This window comes from Cebidichthys violaceus, unplaced genomic scaffold (genome assembly GCF_023349555.1).
Source record: "Cebidichthys violaceus isolate CVI_PGR_0920_01 unplaced genomic scaffold, fCebVio1.0.p SCAF_12, whole genome shotgun sequence".
Lineage (NCBI taxonomy): Eukaryota > Metazoa > Chordata > Actinopteri > Perciformes > Stichaeidae > Cebidichthys > Cebidichthys violaceus.
This window is the reverse complement of record NW_027176285.1, coordinates 8,121,187-8,140,822: the sequence shown is the minus strand read 5'-3', so window position 1 is coordinate 8,140,822 and position 19,636 is coordinate 8,121,187. Positions and strand designations below refer to the sequence as shown.

Genomic DNA, 19,636 nt, shown 5'->3' with positions numbered 1-19,636 from the left:
CCGATACAGAGTCGTGCGCCCCCCTGCGACAAAAGACTACAATGCCCACCGTTGAACGGCGGAGCGACACAGCGCGGCAGGCAGCCCGCCACTCGCGATAACTCGCGTCGAGGCAGCAGCTGGGCGGAAAAGGCGGGAGAAGACTGCCGCTTCCGCGTCCGCGCACAGACACAACACTGGGGCAAAATGGACGATAAGTTAATATTGGCCGTATTTAATTACCCAGAGCTGTACAATGTCACTTTGCCGAATTACCGCTGCACGGAAAGTCGGGTGAATGCGTGGAGACGCATCAGTATCATACTGGGTCTCCCATGTGAGTATCTGATTGTTTTTTGTTTATCACAACTTTACAGCCAGTTATTTCCTAGCCGACGCTGTTGCGGACGATTAAACACGCATACATAACAAACCATCATGTGTGTCTGGGAGTTAGAGGTATTTTAATCATGTCTTACAGGCGATTTGAGGGTTTTTTTGTTGTTGTTTTTTGGTATCCGCACGAGTACAGCCTGGTGGTGAAGATGCAGCCGCGCGCACCGTGCTAGCGGTAGCAGCCGCAGCTCGCACGCTGTAGGCCGCGCTGCACCGAACGGCACGGAACGGTCCAGCTCTGCCACTGCGCCGCCGGCCGCGTGTCCAACACGGCACGGCGGAGGAGGAAACATGCGCAGCGTCACGGACTAGATGCGTTTACCGAGCCGCGTGCTTTCCGAGTCGCTCGTAAGCGCCACGAGCTCCATAAAAACTGGAAGCTTGTCGAAGTCTCGTGGAAGCGACCACGGAATGTTAAAAGATAAAACATGTCAGAGTCAGAGCCAGCCCCCCGCCTGACATATATTCAGATGCATGGAGCCATGGTGAAATATGACAAGGCAGCATATGACGCGGATGAACTAACAGTGACCTCCAGACAAGTCACACATTAAGATAATTACCTCGAGCCTTTCTTTATGTGACTTTATACAGACTTATACGAAATAATGTATTTACATTTTTACTTTGATAAAGTTGTGTCTTTGCTATATTTTTTTATACCCTATTTAATGTTTCATGTATTAGCCAATACACTCCCTGGCCCCTTAATCAGATACAATACACCCATATAATATAATACAATCCAACAAATTGTATATGGCACATATCTATATAAAGAGTATATAAAGAGGCATCAATTCAACTAAATGATGAGTTTAGTCTAAGCCAAATAGCACAGTATATAATCATCAAAAACACAACATTCCAATGCTTCAACTCCTGTTGGAGGGATTTTTGATCTTGTATAGTAAATAAAAAATATTTGGGTTTTGGACCAAAACAAGCCAACTAAATATGTCATCTTGGGCTTCAGGAACGTCACAGGCATTTCCCACTCCTTTCTAAAATTGTATCGACAGAACAATTAATCAGCAGAACACGTTTCTCACGAGCCATTTCAGTGTCTGCTCCCATCTAACATCTGTGCAGCAGACTGCTCATCTGCACAACATGTTTGAGAATGTATTTTAGGGGGGACATATTTTAATTGTAATCGTTTAAAAAACTATGGTAAATGTTCTCATTTTGGTGGATGCCTATGTTGCTGACTTTCCATGTTCATTGCATCTTTTTGAGATGTCTTGCTCCTAACACTCCGATATTTCACTTTTCCAGCCGAGGAGTGTAAAAGAAAATGGAAGAACATGAGAGACCGGTACTTGAAGGAAGTCCGAATGGAGATCAAAAGCAAGAAACAAGGAGAGATCATGCAAAGCAGATGGAAATATAGACAACTAATGAATTTTATCGCCCCCTTCACTGGATCGAGAAGTGGACTGGCAGACATCTGCGGTAACAACGACGATGACCACGATAATCCCGACAACGAATCCGGCAGCGTTGAGGGAGAGACCACGTCATCTGAGGCGGTCAAGACGCCGCAGTCGGCCACGAAGGCCCCCGTGAGTCAACCCGACATCAAGCCCCAGGTAGCGTTCGTGACGCAGAGCCCTTCGATGTCTCTAGACACACAGATGTCCCTTCTGGCCAAGATGCCATCGAGCCCACAGATCACGGCCATCAGCAAAGCTGGACGAAAACGGCGCCTGATGCAAGAGTCTCCTTCACTGTCTTCTTCTCAAAGTGCACCGTCTCCCACGAAGTGGCTGGTTAAAGACAATGGCGCTTCCTTTCCCAACAGGCCGCGGGACGAGGACGAACTGTTTCTGCTGAGCTTTGTCCCCGCTCTGAAGCGACTTGCGCCGCAGAAAAGGTGCGAGACGAAAATAAAGATCCAGCAGATCATGTATGAGGCAGAGTTCAACGTTACACAGCCCGCATCTCAAGAGAAACAGACGGAGCCATCAGCGCAGGACTAGGCCAAACGGACTATTTTATACTTTATCGCGCTTTATAAAAACCTCTTCCACAAAATGACCAGAAATATTCTCTTTTTTTTTACTGCACACAGTGGTTGAGTCTGAAGTACATCCTTTTTGAATGTGAAATCCTAACAATGAAGAATAACTAACCAGCGTCTTGATTTGCATATTTAAATGAGTAAGGCTCGTGAGAAAAGGAAGCCCGAACATATTTACACATTAATAGGACAACAGACTATGATTAACATCTTTATTTACATAGCTTTACTGTCAATAAAGTGAATTCACATTTAGAAAAGTGGTTTCACATTGAAACATCTTCATTTAAGTAATTATTCTGTAATAATCTATAGTATTTTTACATTTAATTACATTAACAGAGCAAAAAAAAGAATTGAAAATGGTCAAAGGAACACCGTTTCATAAATTAACTGCTGACATGCATCAACACATTTATTTTTAATCTGAACTAAAAATAAAGAGACATTGTTTTGATTCCACAATATTATTTTGATTTTGGTAATTTTTGATGTGTAAATTTGTAAGATCAGGTGGATCTGGATTAAAAACTAAATTCTTAGTACATTAGTGATCAGAGAGTCAACATGGAGGAGTCACACGCTCGTATTCAGAGTAACTCGGTGAGATGCTTTGCAACAAATACAAATAATTATAAATACAGGCTAAAAGGAAATGACCATATACGACATATGGGTTTGGAAATCCAAATTGATGAGCACAGAGCACCGGTTGGTCTTCTTTTGTTTAGCAGAGTATAAATACAGCGACGGTACCAAAACAATACTCATAAAGAGACCTGAACATCCTGTATGTGTGATCAAAACAACAACAGAGAGACAGACATTTTGTAATGAGCAGCATGAAGTTTGAAGCCAGTAGCTGGTGGAGTTTAGCTGGTCATTTGAGTGTGCTGCTTTTTAAAGCAACTGTGTTAATGAATCAAAACTTGAGGCACCCAAGTTCATGTGGTTCACTTTGAAAGTTGTTATCTTGGGATTAACCAAAATCTTTATTTTGGAGAAACCGGCTTCATTAAACTCTAACATGGCTCTGTGTCAAGAAAAGAAATAAAATGAATCTAGTTCCCAGAAAGGAAGCAGAATCTCATTGGTGCAAACCGTGATAATGTGCTGTAAAGTTGCATCTCTGTCAAATTATTTGGGTTGTCCCAAGAAGTCTTTCCGTGCGTTTATGCAATCAGCAGCCAAAACATAATGACCAGAGCGACAAATAGGAAGAGTCGAGACAGAAACTGTTCATCCGTGTGCTGCGGTGTCCCCGGAGCTGCTGTTTGGGAAATTGTTTAAACAGGTTATTTAATATATTGTTGATAAAAGAGAGACGATGGTGAAACGTGTAAAACAGAAAATACCTGGAGGTGGTCTGCCATCGTTGATGTTAAAAGCCGTCGCAAAAATACCAAATGGAAAGGCGCCGATTCCAAAGGACATTTGGAAACCCCCATCCCCGAAGCCAAACCCTTGGAAGCCCTGCGGAACATGCATTTCATCATTAACACAAAGACGTGTGAGTGAGTGAGATGTGACGCAACAGCCGGGGAAATTTGTGATCATTCTCAAGAGACGTCTGCACACATCAGCGCTTAGCATCTAATAAATCCCAGAGGGAAATGTTCCTTTTGTTAATGGATAAAACACATTTGCTCTGCAGCACCAACATCCTAGGTAACGGTTTCATCATGAACGCATGTCACTTAACAGCTGACACTCAAGACTGCATACAGCTGACTACTTTTTACGATTTAAGTATATTTGTACAAAGTACTTACACCACGGTTTTCTGGCTCAGGCCTTTGTCCTTGTGGTCGAGGAGGGGTTCTTTCTCTGTAATACAAAACCACATTTTGTAAAAAGCCATGCATTTATGCATTCATAACAGTTAGATATTACGTGTGTTGTGATTACATAATATATTAAGTTTAGAGTCACTAAAGTACCCACCTGGGGTCTTGTTGACCTGTGCTTCCTCGTCCGTATAAGGGGATTACTTTGTCTCGGCTGATGCCCGCTTTACACACGGGACATACTTGTCTGTTGGGTCTGGTCTCCAACCACTGCATGAAGACATAGAGACACTTAAGACCTGACCTGTCTGCTTCAGTTTAAAAACCATCAATAAGAATGCGTGTCATGTGAAAACAGAAGTTGGGTTCAGCTTACCTGATGCAAGCAAGGCCAACTGATGGAGAGGAGGTGCAAAGTAAAATAAAAGAGGTTTGATTAGTAAAACATTGTCTAAGTCCCAGAACAATCCGGCTGTGCAAAATATACATTTACTGAAAAAAAATGGCACCCATGTATCACGTGTTCAAGAATGAAAACAAAGCATCACTTGACTAGTGAAAGTTGAGGGTGAGCACAGCTTCTAAAGAAAAAGGAAGAAAAATGGCTTCCCGTCAAGAGGTTTTAACTTCTCTATGAAAATGAAGAACTACATTGTCTCTCTCCTGTAATAATTAGTGAAAACAAACATTGCATTGATTCTAGAGAAGCACTCTTATGCCATGCCTGATGGTTGGACCTGATTTACTCAATGCCGTGACTAAGTTGGATTATAATGCTTTCTTACCAGAAGAGGTGTCCACACAGGCTTATCACTGCATCCTTAGCGGTGTCCAAACATATATTACACTCGAACGTGCTGTCCTGGTTGCCACTGTCGGCCGGAGTCGAGCTGCTGGATCCGGGACTTGTGTTTTCAGTGGCCGCAGTAGAGCCCGGGGCTGGTGGGGGGGCAGCCGTGGCCATTTAAAAATAGATGGTGGGGGGAACCCAGCGCTTCAAAATAAGTACATAGGGAGGCCCAGTGTTTGGGGGTTTATAACTAACAGAGAGTAGACGATGGGAGACTCAGCGTATTACAAATACTTATTTTTAAAAAAGGAGTGAAATCAAATCCAACAGCTGCTAGCTAACGCTAGAGTTGCTAACGTTAGCAAGCGAGTAAGACGGAGGAACAACAACTGTGTTATTGTCAGACAGATTAGCCGAATACAAAGTGACAAACAGCAAATACAAAATTGCTAATCCAAAGTGTCGTTCCAAACGTGGTTTTCTAACTGAAAATCAAAAACTTGTAGCGAGAAGTTGCGACGTTTGGTTGCATCACACATCCGCAGCACAGCGTTAACCGGTAGTACATCCTGGGGGAAGGCAGGGGGCGGGGCGACAACGGTGCCTGGTGTTCCGTTGCCCTCAGTCAGGCCTATCAGGTGCCCACTAAAGGGGATCCACCAATCAAACATCAGTATTTATTAAAAATTTTAGGCCATGAATGAGCTACTTCGTTCACATATATTTTTTCTCATTTTAATCTAGACATTTAATAAGAGCATGTTTGATATAGTTAATTTGCTTAAAATAAAACAAGTACAATAATAAAATACAACAGTAGCCTCCTGTCTGTTTGTAGGGCTATTTATTCAATGGAAAGTTTTACATTGACAGAATATACAGAGAAGAATAAAGTTACAACAGAGTAAGTACATCATTCATTTGTTTACTTTCTTTTGAAAGTTGCATGTAAATATGCATCAATTACTAATTACAAGATTAGGAATACAGGTATTTCTTTATTCCAGTGTTGGGATGTTGTGACTGTGTTTTAGTTCACCGTCTCTAAACAACCAAATTCTAATACATTGTAAAAGATTAATTACATTTAATTCAAAAGAGTATGCTTTACTTGTCCTACAAGAGGCAATTTGAAGAAAGCTGGCTTGCAAACATAACAATAAACAAGCAATTCATTCACACTCATAGAAACAATCCAAAGACAAACAAAAAATGTATGATTATGTCTGTGGCTAATCTATCATTGACCAACAGAGTCACAGTCCAGTAAATCATTGATAGATGAATATACAGTATACACAGGTAAAACATGCCATGACATATGATTTTGTCAACATCACCCACTCTCTAATCCTGTTCTGTACTGTGAAATACTCCTTGTCATTGATGACAAAGGTTTCAACTTAATTTTTGATAATATCCATTGACTTAGACTTTGAGTGATTGAGACCACCTGTCCGGAAATCCTCCGCCATTGCTTCCTCTATCCCTGATGTCAAAGACCGCTTTAGAATTCGTTTAAAGTCTTTACCAATGAACACATAGAGAACTGGGGATATGAAGCTGTTTGCTGCGGCCAGGGTGGTCCCCACCTTCAGGCCAGTTTCAAGTACTTCCACGCTGTGGTTCTTCAAATCTGACTCCGAAAGAACAAAGCTATGATAGGGGACCCAGCAGATGAAAAATGACAAGATGAGCGCCGCCATGACTTTGTAAGGCTTTGTTGACTTGATGGTCAAACGTCTCAGCTTCACACAGAGCACCAAACTGCAGAACACAATCACTAGGAAAGGAATCAGGAATCCGCAGATGAATCGAGTCAGGACCACCGCCTTGTGTCTGGAATGGCCCATGTAACTGGTGTAGCACTGAGTGACTGAGCCACGAACCGTAGTTTGTCTGAAGATCAGCGAGGGCAGTGTTAGGAGTGCAGAAAGGACCCACATGAGGACGACAACTCCAATTGCTTTTTGCACCGTCCGGTGGTTATGTGACCACACGGGAAAAGAAATCATGATACAGCGATCAGCGCTGATCAGAACCAACAGAAACACATAGCTGTACATGTTGAGAAAGAGGGCAGAGGAGGTGACCTTGCACAATACCAGTCCGAACGGCCAGTGTGAGGTGATCATGTAGAATACTTCCAGGGGCAAAAAGGCACAAAACAAAAAGTCTGAAATGGCCACACTGAGGTACCAGGTGGCGGTGACGGTTCTTTTCATTTTCCATAGACAAATCCATATCACTAATGAATTTCCTCCAAGGCCAATAACCGATATAAAGATATTGACTGCTACCAGAACATGAGACAAAGAAGACTTTGAACTTCCAAAATTTAGTTCAGTTGTGTTGTTGTTCTCAGTTTCATTGTCTGGAGTGTAATCACCATATTCGATATAATCCACATCCATGCTGGTTACTTTTCCTGAAATATGAGGCACAATATCTTTATTTACAAATATTTTCACATAGATGATCACAACAGTTCACAATTGTCATCGAGAAAATATACTTTTTTATATAAAATGTACTCATGTACTCACGTTATGTCTCGAAGCAGAAGCAATTACTTTAAAGTGCTGTCCTTCCCTTCCTGCTGTATGCAACTTCTCACTTCTGTTTCCTGGGCAGTGTTACTGACGAAAGCAGAATCCGAATTGATATGTCATGGAACAAGTGAGAATCTGCCCTCCTCCCACTTACTAAAAACACATTTTATTTCTTTTGGGTGAGACCATTTTCAGCTGTTTAAGTGGTTTAACTTAATCACAGAGGTCAAAACAACCACAGCAAGTTATAATAAAAGTCTTACAACAGCCTTTAAGTAATCTGTTGCAATATATCAAAGGAGATACCCTTCACGCAACCACAGCAAGAGACAAAACCACCAGCTGACATCACTGAACCAAGGGTGTGCCCACAGCATTTTACCAGAAATGTACAAAACTTTAAGGCAGTTAAATCTTTTGTTGTAACTCAAAGAGAATACTTTTTTTTTACTATAGATCTCTATAAAAAGTGAAATATAAAAACATCATACACTCCATCCTGAAAATACCACATCATCAAATGTACCCATGCTAAGAAATCACAATTAAAACAAATGTATGTGATAGCGACAGTGCACTTAAAATATAGCACACATCTGTTCCCTGCTTGCTTTTAAAGCTAAATTGATCATTTGTGAAGATAAACATCTCTAATCTTTCTCACTTAAGAATGCATATTATACATAACTACTAATAATAGTAATGCACCTCTTTTATCTTTACTAGCAGCATATTAACAACCGATGTCTATTAGACAATTAAGAAAGCCAGTACAACAAATGGCAGGAAGAGAGAGAAATTTATGCCTTGCAGATTTTTAGATCTTCAATCAAACCTTTCATGTCACATTACGACAGTGTTGTTGTAAATACAGTTCCCTAAAAATCATATGATGCAGTTATGTAACAGAAAAAAAGCTGAGTAAATAATTTTTCAGTCAAAGACTAACCACAAGGCAAGGAACTAGCAAATCTGTGGGTTTTTGTTTTCATAAAAACAGTCAATACTAATTTTCTGACGTCCATTTGTTTCATATATGACTTTTTAGCAGTGGCAGAAGAGTATTCGGATCTGTTACTATGGTACAAATACCATAATGTAGTAAAAGTCCTGCATTCTCAGTTTGATCTAAATAAAATACAGAATTATTAACGCTGTAATAAAAGTATCTAAAGTAAAGGTACTTGTCATGCAGAATGGTCTACTTTGTAATCTGAATATCATAATGCTGTGTTGTTATGTTACCATATGCCCTCTGCTTTCATTTGAAGTTTTTAAGATCACCGTGGTGAACATTGGCTACATTGCAGTGCGTTTGACCAAGTACTGTACTAGGTAACATTTTCAGGTATTTGTACAAGGCCTACCTTAATAATTATAATGTAATGTATACTGCTTAAGGCATTTGAAGATGTCACCTTGGGCTCTGGGTGGTTATGTTGGGTAATTTTGAGATATTTTTTACTAATTGATGAATCAAACAAATACTTGGTTGCAACCTAACTTGAAATATAATATTTTCTAATTGGGTTAATGACTGTGCACCATGGGGGTACTATATTAGAAAAATATGTTTACCCTCCACTGTTGCGCGTACACTGGACATGCGCAGATGTGATTGGTTTCGCCCCTCCCCTTACAGTGACGTTTCGGTCTCGACGCATCGCTATATCTCCCCTCTATCGAACTGCGCCATTCCCCTTGACCGTCAACATGGCGAGTACCGTGGCTAACAAGTGTCTCAGTCCTCTGGCTTTCCTCACCAGGAGGTTCTCTGCTCCAGAGTTCATCACCCAGTGCTGCTACCACAAGAAGGTAAACACGTTTAGTCTGCTCCAGCGTTACCGGGGTCACCGCGTGCTAGCTGCTGTTTGGCTAATGTTTACAAACATTAGCTTCAAGTAGTTCTAGCTTAATAAGAGTATCAGGAGTATTTAAGAGTGGCGACATGGCTAAGGTAGTTAATTAAGTGGAGCTGGTTAACCATGTGGCTAGTTTTCTATATGTATGTTGTATGTACAAATACACAAGGTTACATCACTCTGGTGTCAGGGGTTAAGATAGGCAGTTATGAAACGCTAGCATTTTAGGTAACATTAGTTAGCATAAGTTGTGTCATTCCTGCTGGTCAGTAAATTTGAAGACGTCACTAATCTGCCCCTCGGGGTGGCCATTGCCACAGCTTTAATACTTGAATCACATCCGATTAATACGCTTTAAGCGTGTGATATAAACCTGTTTGTGTACCTGTATGAAAAGTGTATCTTCATCTTGAGGTTGCAGCATCTAAACACAACATCCATATTCACCTGTAAGATCATAGAGGTTTCTTTTATTCTACACCGTAGAATTCGTTTAAAAAGCTGAAAGATCCACAATATATGTATCACTTACTTTTGAGATCAAACATACTATAATTCCTAAAATGTGTATGAAATGTATTCCTTATAGGATGGTTTGTGATACAAGCTCAGCCACTTCATATTGTTTAAGTCAGAATGACTCAGCAGGAATAAGGGGGGGAGGATGCAGGATGCAGGAGTTGATTTAGTTGACAATGAAATCCTGTCCTAATCTGTTTATTTCAATGTCTCTTGCGTAACGGTGAATACTTACAGTTGTATAACAGTGATGCTCAAGACTCTTTCTGATTGTAGTAGAATAGTTGTTGTAGTTGTTTTACGTCATCACATTTATTTCAGTATGGTGGCATTTAGCCCACTTTGACTTTTTTTTTTCCTAACATAGTATTTCCTTTATTTCCTCTCTGAAGGTGGTGGATCATTATGAGAACCCAAGAAATGTTGGCACGTTGGACAAACGCTCCAAGAATGTTGGGACCGGTTTGGTGGGCGCTCCAGCCTGTGGCGATGTAATGAAGCTCCAGGTATGTTTGTTGCTAAGCACAGATGGATTACACCCTTTTTATACGCACAGAGTCATTAAGACTGAATGATAATAACAAAGTTAAAAAGTGTTATAGTTCAGCATTGCCATGAAGCAGTTATTTCCCTTTGGGCATTTGAGTAAAACTTTCATTTTGACAGATTGAGGTGGACGGCCAGGGGAAGATTGTGGATGCCAGGTTCAAAACGTTTGGCTGTGGCTCTGCTATTGCCTCCAGCTCTTTGGCCACTGAGTGGGTGAAGGGCAAATCTGTGAGTTAACGCACTACAGAAACTTCTTTCTCTGCCTCTTGGAGTGTGTCATGTGTTGCTCTTCCTATTCTTATTCATTCTGCTCTGCTCATATTTGATCATTTACTGAAAAAGGTTTTGTGGTTACTCTAGCTGTGTGCTTTTTTTCTCCAGGTGGACGAAGCTTTGCAAATAAAGAACACGGACATTGCCAAAGAACTCTGTCTGCCACCAGTTAAACTTCACTGCTCCAGTAAGTTATTAGGGATTTTTTTTTAATGATGTTCTTCCTTTTCAAACTGCTCCACTCATGCATGTATATTTAACGGATCTAATCGTTTCTCATCAGTGCTTGCAGAGGATGCCATCAAGGCTGCCCTGGCTGACTATCGCCTGAAGCAACAAGATGACCAGCAGGAGGCAGTCAGAGCCAGCAGTTAAACAGAGCGCGCTCACTCTGAGCCGGGCGCCACTGTTTGCGTCCTGCTGTCAAGAGGAGAAGTAACAGTAGTCCAGAATCCTCACTTTCCTGCAGTATCGATGAGGCACACCTAGTATGTTGATGACCAGTACACCATCGTCATCCCTCAGTGTCACACCAGGCTTTCTGTATTAGTCTGTGGTCCTTTAAACCCTGCATACTGTGTCTTCTTAGCCTGTCACGTAAACGCACAATAAGCACTGTTTGGGCTGTTGGTACAAAGGTGAGCCTTATTTTTAAGATTGTGTTATATTTTAAGATTTTGTGCTTGGGGAGTGTTTAGTTTGTGGTGTGATGGAGACAGGGATTAAAGCTAAAGGCTGTGTCCCATCTGCACCCTAAGCACTGAACTTTTGATATGCAATGAAACAAAGTGGCTTGAAACAATGAAAGGGTCCACTGGTTTTAAGTGTAATTTATGATTATTTAGTAATACTTCCTTGACGGTATTCAATAAAAGCATTCTGAAACCAAAACCTTTCTCAGTCTGTGGTTTTCTATACTTTTACTAATCTTAACCATGCAAATACTGATCCGTAAAGCAAAGGTGCTGTTTGAATAAACACGGGACCATACCACACAATGTTTACTTTTATGCAGGAATGTTGAAGGAATTAGATGCACACTGACCGAGATGCCCTTAAATGCAAAAACATACAAAGAAATGTTTTCTACCAGATGTTAATGAAGTTACTCGAGACATGTTTATATAATGGTATGAAAGATAAATCCAGTCAAAGCGAAGCAACAGGTTGCTGCATGCATTTCCCTACACTGAATATACATACACAAACAAAATAAAACTCCCAGGATTGGAATTTAGCAAGCTTTCTGCATTTCTCTTGATAAGTCTTTGCTGGACAAATTGCTACTCATTCAAAGCATTAAAAAAATACATTCAGGCTTCAGAATAGTTAGAATGCAGTTTTGTCTCCCGCGATCAGCTGAAGTGTAGCAGAGTCATTGTGAATATGCAGAGAGGGCGGCCGCAGGCTCCTGCCAGTTAAAGGTTCCTGTGAATCATCTTCCTCTGGAGGATTCAGCTCAAGGCCTCCTGCTACAGCTGCAGATGCTTCACTGTCAGGAAGCCCACACAGATCCTTTTCCTGAGGGAGACTTGGTAGCTGCTGGTCCAGGATGCTGCCAACTGGTTGAGAGCTGTCCTCAGGACTGTGGTCTGCTACTTTCTGACTGGGATCACTTCCCTCTGCAGCATCAACACATTTATTTGGGGTGCGCAGCCTCTTGGCAGCCCTCATAATGTCTGCCTGCAGCTGCTTGTGAGAGTCCACCGGCTCACTTTCCTGCTCGGGAGCGGCTTTTTCTGGCACTTCATTAAAGAGTTTAGTACCTCCGGTTTTGTCCCTGTGGTCCACGTACATTTTTGAGGGGAACGAGGAAGGGTAGTAGGCATTGACTTTGCGCCTGCGGCTCATGATAATTGCCCCACAGATAAGAAGGAAGATGAGAAGGATGAAAGAGCCTGCAACAAGGATGAGGAGCATGTTCTCCTCCAGGAAGTCCACAACTCGGTTCAGAAAGTCAGTTTCCACATGGGTGGGGCCAACAGGTGTGGTTTGGTACTCATAGGAAAGGTTGTTGGTGGGCGGAGAGGAAGTTAAGATGCTGAGATCTTCCTCATCTGTACTTCCTTCTAGAATACTGTAAAGAGGTAGAGGTGTGGCCAAGCTGCTGCTGATGCAAAACACCACACACAGACCAATCAGATGAAGGCCCATTGGTAGCATGGTTTCCCCTCAGGATCTGTAAACGACAGTCAGTAACTGAAATGTCAGTGTGAGAACAGTTTGTGCTACAAATATGTTGAGAAGCAATGAGTCATTGGGTGAAAACTTCCATAAACTGCATCAAATCGCCAGTGTTTTATACTGTACACATTTCTGCAGCACATGATTGTACCAAAACAAAAGTGCCGTCGGTCGGTTAGTCGTTGCTGATTCGCCGCAAAGTGAAATACATCAGCTTCATCCTCGGCCTGAATTTTTTACTCATTCAGATGAAATGAGTCGACTGAACACACAGTCTGCACGGAGTATAGAGATACAAATGTCATCTAAGAACAAACTTACCCCAGTTGTATTGGCTAACAGATATTTAAAAAAAATACCCAAACTATCTTTATAGCTGTGGATATCCCAAGAGGTATATTTTGGAATTTGGGTGAACTGGCCCTTTAACATAGCTTTAGTTACTTATTTGGATCACAATCAGCTCACTGCTCAGTCTGTGAGTCAACTGGCCGCAGCTCTCACACTTATTCTTATTCTGCTCCATCTGTGTGCAAGATGGGCAACATGAGCCTCTGCTCTCATCTGGAAAAAGGGGGTTGGGAAGATTTGAGTTTTTTTAGAATTAATCACACACTCACCCCCAGACCAAATATACATGGCCACACATGCCTGTGCACATGTGCACATAATGCCATGGTCATATGCACACACATGTACACACGGAATTAATCTTCACTCAATCGATTTTTATAAATTGCAAAAATAAAAAAAGTACTATGACCTAGATTCTGTCTTCGGTCCACTGTGATGTCTAAAACTAACTTTTTAGTTGTCATGGTTTTAGGATACTTCCTCAGGCTGGATGCTGCTCTGAAGGCATCATGATGCAGTCACATCAGCTACTTCAAATCGACATGGGAACTAACATCAAGAAACCCCAAAATGCCCAATGAGTGAGCAACATCCAAAAAAAAACCTCTGAAATGTCAAAACATTTTACTCACCATCCACTGCGGCAGAAGAAGTGTCTCTGTTGAAGTTTTCTCTGATGGAGGATGTGTGAAATGAGTCTGGCAAAAGTGAACTGAGCGAGAGAGAGAGAGAGAGCGCACAGCAGAGAGTTGCAAATGCTCTGTGAGACACACTACTTCTGCAGTTTCAGATTTCAGGCTGGAGGTCGGTCTGGATAGTGCAACAAATTTTGTTCACCATGAGGACAAATCCCTCCTTCTGCCTCTCCACTGTTCTCCTCCCCCCTCAGCTTCCTACAGACTGTCTGGGCTCTCCGGCCTGCACACAGATTGTTCTTGTTAGGTAGAAGTCTGTAACGTGCTGTGGGGGCAGGGACCCTCTCCTCCAATCTCCTGTGTGGCTAAATGGATATGCAAGGCTAAAACAACACCAGCGGAATGAACTCAAAACAACTTTATGACAGTAAAACATCACAAGCAAACCCTGAAACATCATCATCTGCAACATGTGTTCTCTTTTGAAATAGCTCTCCATGATTTCTGCAGAAAGAGCCTCGGATTGACAGTCTGGCCTTTTCGTCAACCTCAGCATCTGACACTGATGACTAACAGCAGGCCTGCTGGGACAAAAAGAGTCAGAGAGTAGCAGCTTGTAAGAGTGACCAGCTAATGCAGGAAGAGGTTAATGTTTCCTGTGCAGACAAAACACCCGTAACAGTCAAGAGGGGGAATTTCACTCCATGGGCAAGCAATTAAACTCACACGGCGTGTGTGACCACTTTAGGGAGAGAGTGTGACTGAGTACGAGTGAGCCCTACAAGAGATTTTTTTTATAAGCACAAATGCATTTTTGGCAACTCTACTGTGTTTGTGATCAGTCAAGACAAGTCTAACTTTATATGGTCATCAGGAGAATGAAATGAGGTCCTGCTTCTCCAGGTTTACATTTGTCTCAGCTCTGTTGATAGTCACCAGTGTCTGTTTCAGTTGCACATAGCTCAACGTGGAGAAAAAAAAAGCCCTAATAAGCATTCAGGGCTCTGTTTTCTTTTCACAGGAAGGGAAGTGAATATGAAATCCAGTCCTGCGTAGAAGAAAAGCCTTTTATAAAGCCTGTCATAAATAAGGGAACTGACTTAGTCCACACTGTGCTCAATTGTATTGTGACTGTTTACCATTTAGAGCGACACATAAGGACATTGAACACCTTTAGCAAAATAGGAACAGAGCTGTCTTGTGTTTCACTGATTTTCACGGAGCTCTTGTGTTGAACATTTGCAGCACAAAGTTGATCTGATTAACTAGTTCTTATTTTGAATCTCAAAGTGAACAGCTATCCGCTTGAAGAAAGGAAAACTTTGATAACCCATTCTTTTACAAGTCCGTAATGTCAAATAATCATAATATTAATCAATTCCAAATAAATGCTAAGATAATGTGACCATTATTTTTGAGTATATCTTTTAAGGCAGTCGCTGAACTTCATCTCCATCTAAAATGAGTAAAATAGAAATGATACAGACTTGTAAAAAAAAGTGTAACACACCGTTAAATAAGACTAATTAGTTTAATAAATTAAGCCACAGTGCTACCAGGACACCACTTGTAAACTGAACCATGTCTGCGAGGAACACTAATCCCTTGACAAAACAAGCCTTCCTGTCTCCCGTTGCTAAGTGAAATACCATCACGACTCAGCTCAGGATGTTCAAAAAAATTCTTTGATCACTCTCTTCATCCCAACTTTGACTCTTGTGGAAGGCAAGTGTAGAATTACACAAAAACTCTTGCCCCAAAATACACATTTGATGACCTGACCTCACCAAACCGGCAGATACATTATTGGTTCATGAACAGTTCTGTTTTGGTTTGGTTTGGTTTGTGTTTGTGGATCTACGTCTCTTCCTCTACAGCAATGGATTGTGCAGCGAAGCCAAACCACAAACTTCAAACGGCAAGCATGAGTTTATTCAAACAGCAACTGTTTCCGCTTCACTGACATTAGACAGGTCTGCAGACAATAATAGTTATTCCATTTAAACATAGCGGTCATTTTCTGGAAGGAAGCTGCTGAGAGTGAGGTTATCTCCCCCGTCTTCATCGCTGTCTGCATTCCCGTGGATCACCAGCACTCCGTTAGTGACTGGATTGCGTTGTCTTGAGTAGGTGATATTCCTCTCAGGCAGCAGGGCCGAGATGCACATCATCTCTGTTGCTGGCTGAGATTTTGTGACCTTGTACTTCCTTGCTGACACCTTGATGCAGAGGATGATGGTAGAGATCATGAAGATGGTGGCCAATGCAGCCAGGGAGGCGATGGCGATGAGGCAGGGCTTCGCCACGTGCCGGATGGAGCAGGGTTGGACCTCAGTGCTGGATGGGCTCTTTGAGACTTCACGAGGTGCTGTTGTAGTTACCGGAGTTGATTTGGTGGTTGGGATCGGCAACTTCTTGGGTGCACAAGGGATCAGGATTCCTGTAGGACTGGTGGAGGTATTGGTGGTGGAGACATTGGTGGTGGAGACATTGGTAGTGGAGGCTTTGGTGGTGGAGGCTTTGGTGGTGGAGACACTTGTGGTGGAGACAATGGCGGTGGAGACTTTGGCGGTGGAGATGGGAGATTCGGTTGAGAATGAGATGGTTGGGGACTCAGCGGTAGAGCTCAACCCTGCTGTGTCAGGAAACTGTGATGTGGAGTTGGGGGTTTTAGTCACAGAAACAAGCTTAGACGTTGACAAAAGCGCAGTGCTGGTGGTGAATGTTTCACTTATTTTGGGATCAAACACAGGTGCTGCCTCCGAGGTGCGGCTAGCTGCCATTGTGGTTGTAGCTGAAGCTGATGGACCGCTGGTGGTCTGGTTGAAGACTGGAGCCGGAAACGTTTCAGGAGAGGTGATGGGAGATAACTTGGATGTAACTTCAGGCTTAGCGGTGGACGAAGGCTGCTGCAAAGGCACAGCCACTGTTGCTACAGAAGCTGCTGCAGAAGTTGTTGCAGGAGCAGCCATGGCAGTGGAATTGGTGGGTGATTGTTGATGTATCTGATCCCCTGTAGGGTTTGCAGTCGTCTCTAAGATCATCGCGCTATGGGAAGGATGTGCTGCACCTGCAGTTGTGATCACTGCTGCAGAGGTATGAAGCAACCCTGGCTCTATTCTGCTTGTAGTTGCTGCGACGGTGTTCATTGCAACCAAATCAGAAGTGGTGTTATTTGCACTGTCCCCTCTGTAAGTGGCGATCTCTGCAGGTTTGTGAGGTTCAGCAGTTGAGTTCATGCTGCTGGTTTCTGTGGTGGAAGCACTCATGTCAGACTCCACAGCATACAAAACAGATATTCCCCACAGCAGAGCCAGGTACGTCTTCTTGCTGAGTGGCATCATTGTTGTTTCTGAAATTACAGAAAAGATGCAATGCAAGAGTTTGGTTAAGAAATCTATTAAACAGTTGTAGTAAAAAGACACACACATGGGGATAAAAACAATGTGTGTCTGCTAGTGACAGCTTATGATGAAACGGTCATGTGTCTTTCACCACACCCATTGCTAAATTTTTTTACAGGAAAAACAGAACTACTGCATTTAAGAGTAAATCTGAATCTTTCTTTAAAACAATATATTCAATCAGAATTCACATTTAAAGTTGTCTTATATGAAAAAGTAACCTGCAGCAAAGGGGTCAACATCAGATTTTCTGAAACTTCTGAAATGTCTTAAAGTTATATACATTTAAGCTATTAGTATTTTCTTTGTGAGAAAATACTAATAGAAGATAACATTTTAAGTTAACATTAACATTTTAATAGTTACTAAACTTTATCTAACTCCCTTGCATGAAAGGAAACGGTAGATCACAAATGCAGAAACATGTCTATCCAGAGCAAAGATTTGAAATGCGTCCTCAGAGAAACCAGGTCAGTGTCTTACCTTGCTGCTGGTAAAGCACATGGACGTGAGTATAAAATCTGATAGAAGTTCAGCTCATTTCAGCCTCTCTGGGAGAACATCCTCTGAGCTCTGACATGCTTTCTGTATCACTGCTTAGAAGAAACAGGAAATGTTCACACACACTTTTTTTTAAACTGAAAATCCATAGACAGACACTTCCCCTAGAAACACACAGCTTTAGTCTTGCATCAATGAGGAAGTAAAAATGATCAGAAGCTTCTTTTTATTGCTCTAAAATCGCTCAGCTACCGTTTTCTTAAGATCTTTTAAGTATCTATTCATTGGCAGAAGATTAAATATGTCTTACCTCTCTGATGGAAAGTTATGGAGATGTTTGCTCTGATGATCTGACCACTACTTTATATAAAGTAGCAGGAAGTACTCAGTTCTGTTTCTCACATGTCAACTACTGATCACTAGGATTACAGCTTCATGTCATGTGGGTAAAAGACATTAGCTCTGCAGGAACTTCAAGGCACTGATAATGGACCACAGTGACAGGATCAGCTACAGAAACCAGCTCAAAACTCACCTCTTTAGACTGGCGTTTGGGTAAAACCCATGTCCCATGCTTTTAAACCTTTTTAACTTTGTATTTTCTGTGTGTATGTACATTATTGGCCCTATGGTCACATTGTGTTTTTTATGTTTGTAATTTCTGCACTGTTAAGCACTTTGTGACTTATGTCTGTGAAAAGCGCTTTATAAATACATTTTACTTACTTACTTACATGACGGTGATTATGTCAAGTGTAATACACGCAGGAATAAATACGCTATAAATCAAAAAAGTCCATGTATTGAATGGATTTGAAATGTGGTGGTTTGGTGCATGATTTGGTTCCCTTGCTTTAAAGACTGATGTGCAACAGTAATAAACACAAAGTGTGGACTCAAACCTACGTACCCTGTAACAAAACGGAAATTTGACTTGTGTGGAAATCTTAACTGTCACTTCCTGTACTGCTGAGTCATAGGAAGATGTGGTTGTAAAAAAAAAAAATAACCTTTAGAAGTTTAGAAAAAAAAAAAGTGACATGAACATAAACTACTGCTGCTTTATTTATCTAAGTTTGCTGGCATTTTGATTAAAGTAGTACAAAATACATGTGAAGGAGACTACATTATACACAAGACAGTATCTACTAATAAAGTTACAGAAGTCATGTCCTCATTGTTTCTGATATGTGGGGACCTGAAGTGCAGTTTTATCTTAAGGAAAATATGTTTATATTTAACCCAGTGCCTTTAAATATGACAAAAGTGAAGTTATATAAAAATGAATACATTCAACAATTTTCCTCATAATCAAATTCCTGGATGAGATGTGAAAGGCATTTTAGTACAGCGAAGCTCATTCTTTTAAATTAAATAAAGGTAGAACATTTCGGGAGTGAATGCCTCACGGCTCTCAACATGCCGACAGCGAGCTGGTAGCTTGCAGCTAACAATGCTAACAGCCCAAACTAAGGCGGTGGCTGTGAGCTAACCATTGGGGCACGCTCACATGCACAAACCTGCACTAAAAGCAGAGCGGCTGGCCCGACTGTCAACAAAGCAGGAAGCACCAATAACACATACAGAGGGAGAGCGACTTTCTGCTCAGGTAGACATTACTCCACTATATTTTTAAATAGATAAGTCATTTGCTGCTATATTAATGTTCAATACAGCTCCTTTAATGAATAACTAAAATTACAGCCTCTGGGTTGTATGCTTCCACCAACCAGTAAAGTTGCAGTTATATCATAACTATATCCTATTAGACATTTGTATGAAATTGACACGATTAGCATTCAACTCTTGAGCTATGGCCCACATTTTT

General features: G+C 41.6%; 6 protein-coding genes across 6 annotated transcripts; 2 read left to right on the top strand and 4 right to left on the bottom strand.

Moving 5' to 3' along the window:
• The first annotated feature begins 167 nt into the window (after positions 1–167).
• LOC137869033 (uncharacterized) lies at positions 168–2,412 on the top strand. Its single transcript, XM_068706124.1, has 2 exons — positions 168–316; positions 1,654–2,412. The coding sequence occupies exons 1-2, from the start codon at positions 187–189 to the stop codon at positions 2,355–2,357; spliced, it is 834 nt and encodes a 277-aa protein (XP_068562225.1). The 5' UTR covers positions 168–186; the 3' UTR covers positions 2,358–2,412.
• A 184-nt stretch (positions 2,413–2,596) lies between these two features.
• Positions 2,597–5,549, bottom strand: rnf185 (ring finger protein 185). The gene is made up of 6 exons (XM_068706125.1): positions 4,971–5,549; positions 4,562–4,580; positions 4,343–4,455; positions 4,171–4,225; positions 3,754–3,871; positions 2,597–3,668 (listed from the first exon to the last, which is right to left on the bottom strand). The coding sequence occupies exons 1-6, from the start codon at positions 5,147–5,149 to the stop codon at positions 3,571–3,573; spliced, it is 582 nt and encodes a 193-aa protein (XP_068562226.1). The 5' UTR covers positions 5,150–5,549; the 3' UTR covers positions 2,597–3,570.
• Positions 5,550–5,802: 253 nt separating this feature from the next.
• LOC137869030 (chemerin-like receptor 1) lies at positions 5,803–7,602 on the bottom strand. Its single transcript, XM_068706121.1, has 2 exons — positions 7,522–7,602; positions 5,803–7,403 (listed from the first exon to the last, which is right to left on the bottom strand). The coding sequence occupies exon 2, from the start codon at positions 7,387–7,389 to the stop codon at positions 6,379–6,381; it is 1,011 nt and encodes a 336-aa protein (XP_068562222.1). The 5' UTR covers positions 7,390–7,403; positions 7,522–7,602; the 3' UTR covers positions 5,803–6,378.
• Positions 7,603–9,184: 1,582 nt separating this feature from the next.
• Positions 9,185–11,621, top strand: iscub (iron-sulfur cluster assembly enzyme b). Its single transcript, XM_068706123.1, has 5 exons — positions 9,185–9,342; positions 10,301–10,414; positions 10,575–10,685; positions 10,839–10,917; positions 11,014–11,621. The coding sequence occupies exons 1-5, from the start codon at positions 9,241–9,243 to the stop codon at positions 11,103–11,105; spliced, it is 498 nt and encodes a 165-aa protein (XP_068562224.1). The 5' UTR covers positions 9,185–9,240; the 3' UTR covers positions 11,106–11,621.
• A 102-nt stretch (positions 11,622–11,723) lies between these two features.
• On the bottom strand, positions 11,724–15,866 carry tmem119b (transmembrane protein 119b). Its single transcript, XM_068706122.1, has 2 exons — positions 13,901–15,866; positions 11,724–12,909 (listed from the first exon to the last, which is right to left on the bottom strand). The coding sequence occupies exon 2, from the start codon at positions 12,891–12,893 to the stop codon at positions 12,060–12,062; it is 834 nt and encodes a 277-aa protein (XP_068562223.1). The 5' UTR covers positions 12,894–12,909; positions 13,901–15,866; the 3' UTR covers positions 11,724–12,059.
• Positions 14,307–18,202, bottom strand: LOC137869029 (P-selectin glycoprotein ligand 1-like). The gene is made up of 3 exons (XM_068706120.1): positions 18,119–18,202; positions 17,791–17,900; positions 14,307–17,255 (listed from the first exon to the last, which is right to left on the bottom strand). The coding sequence occupies exon 3, from the start codon at positions 17,245–17,247 to the stop codon at positions 15,904–15,906; it is 1,344 nt and encodes a 447-aa protein (XP_068562221.1). The 5' UTR covers positions 17,248–17,255; positions 17,791–17,900; positions 18,119–18,202; the 3' UTR covers positions 14,307–15,903.
• Positions 18,203–19,636: the final 1,434 nt, after the last annotated feature.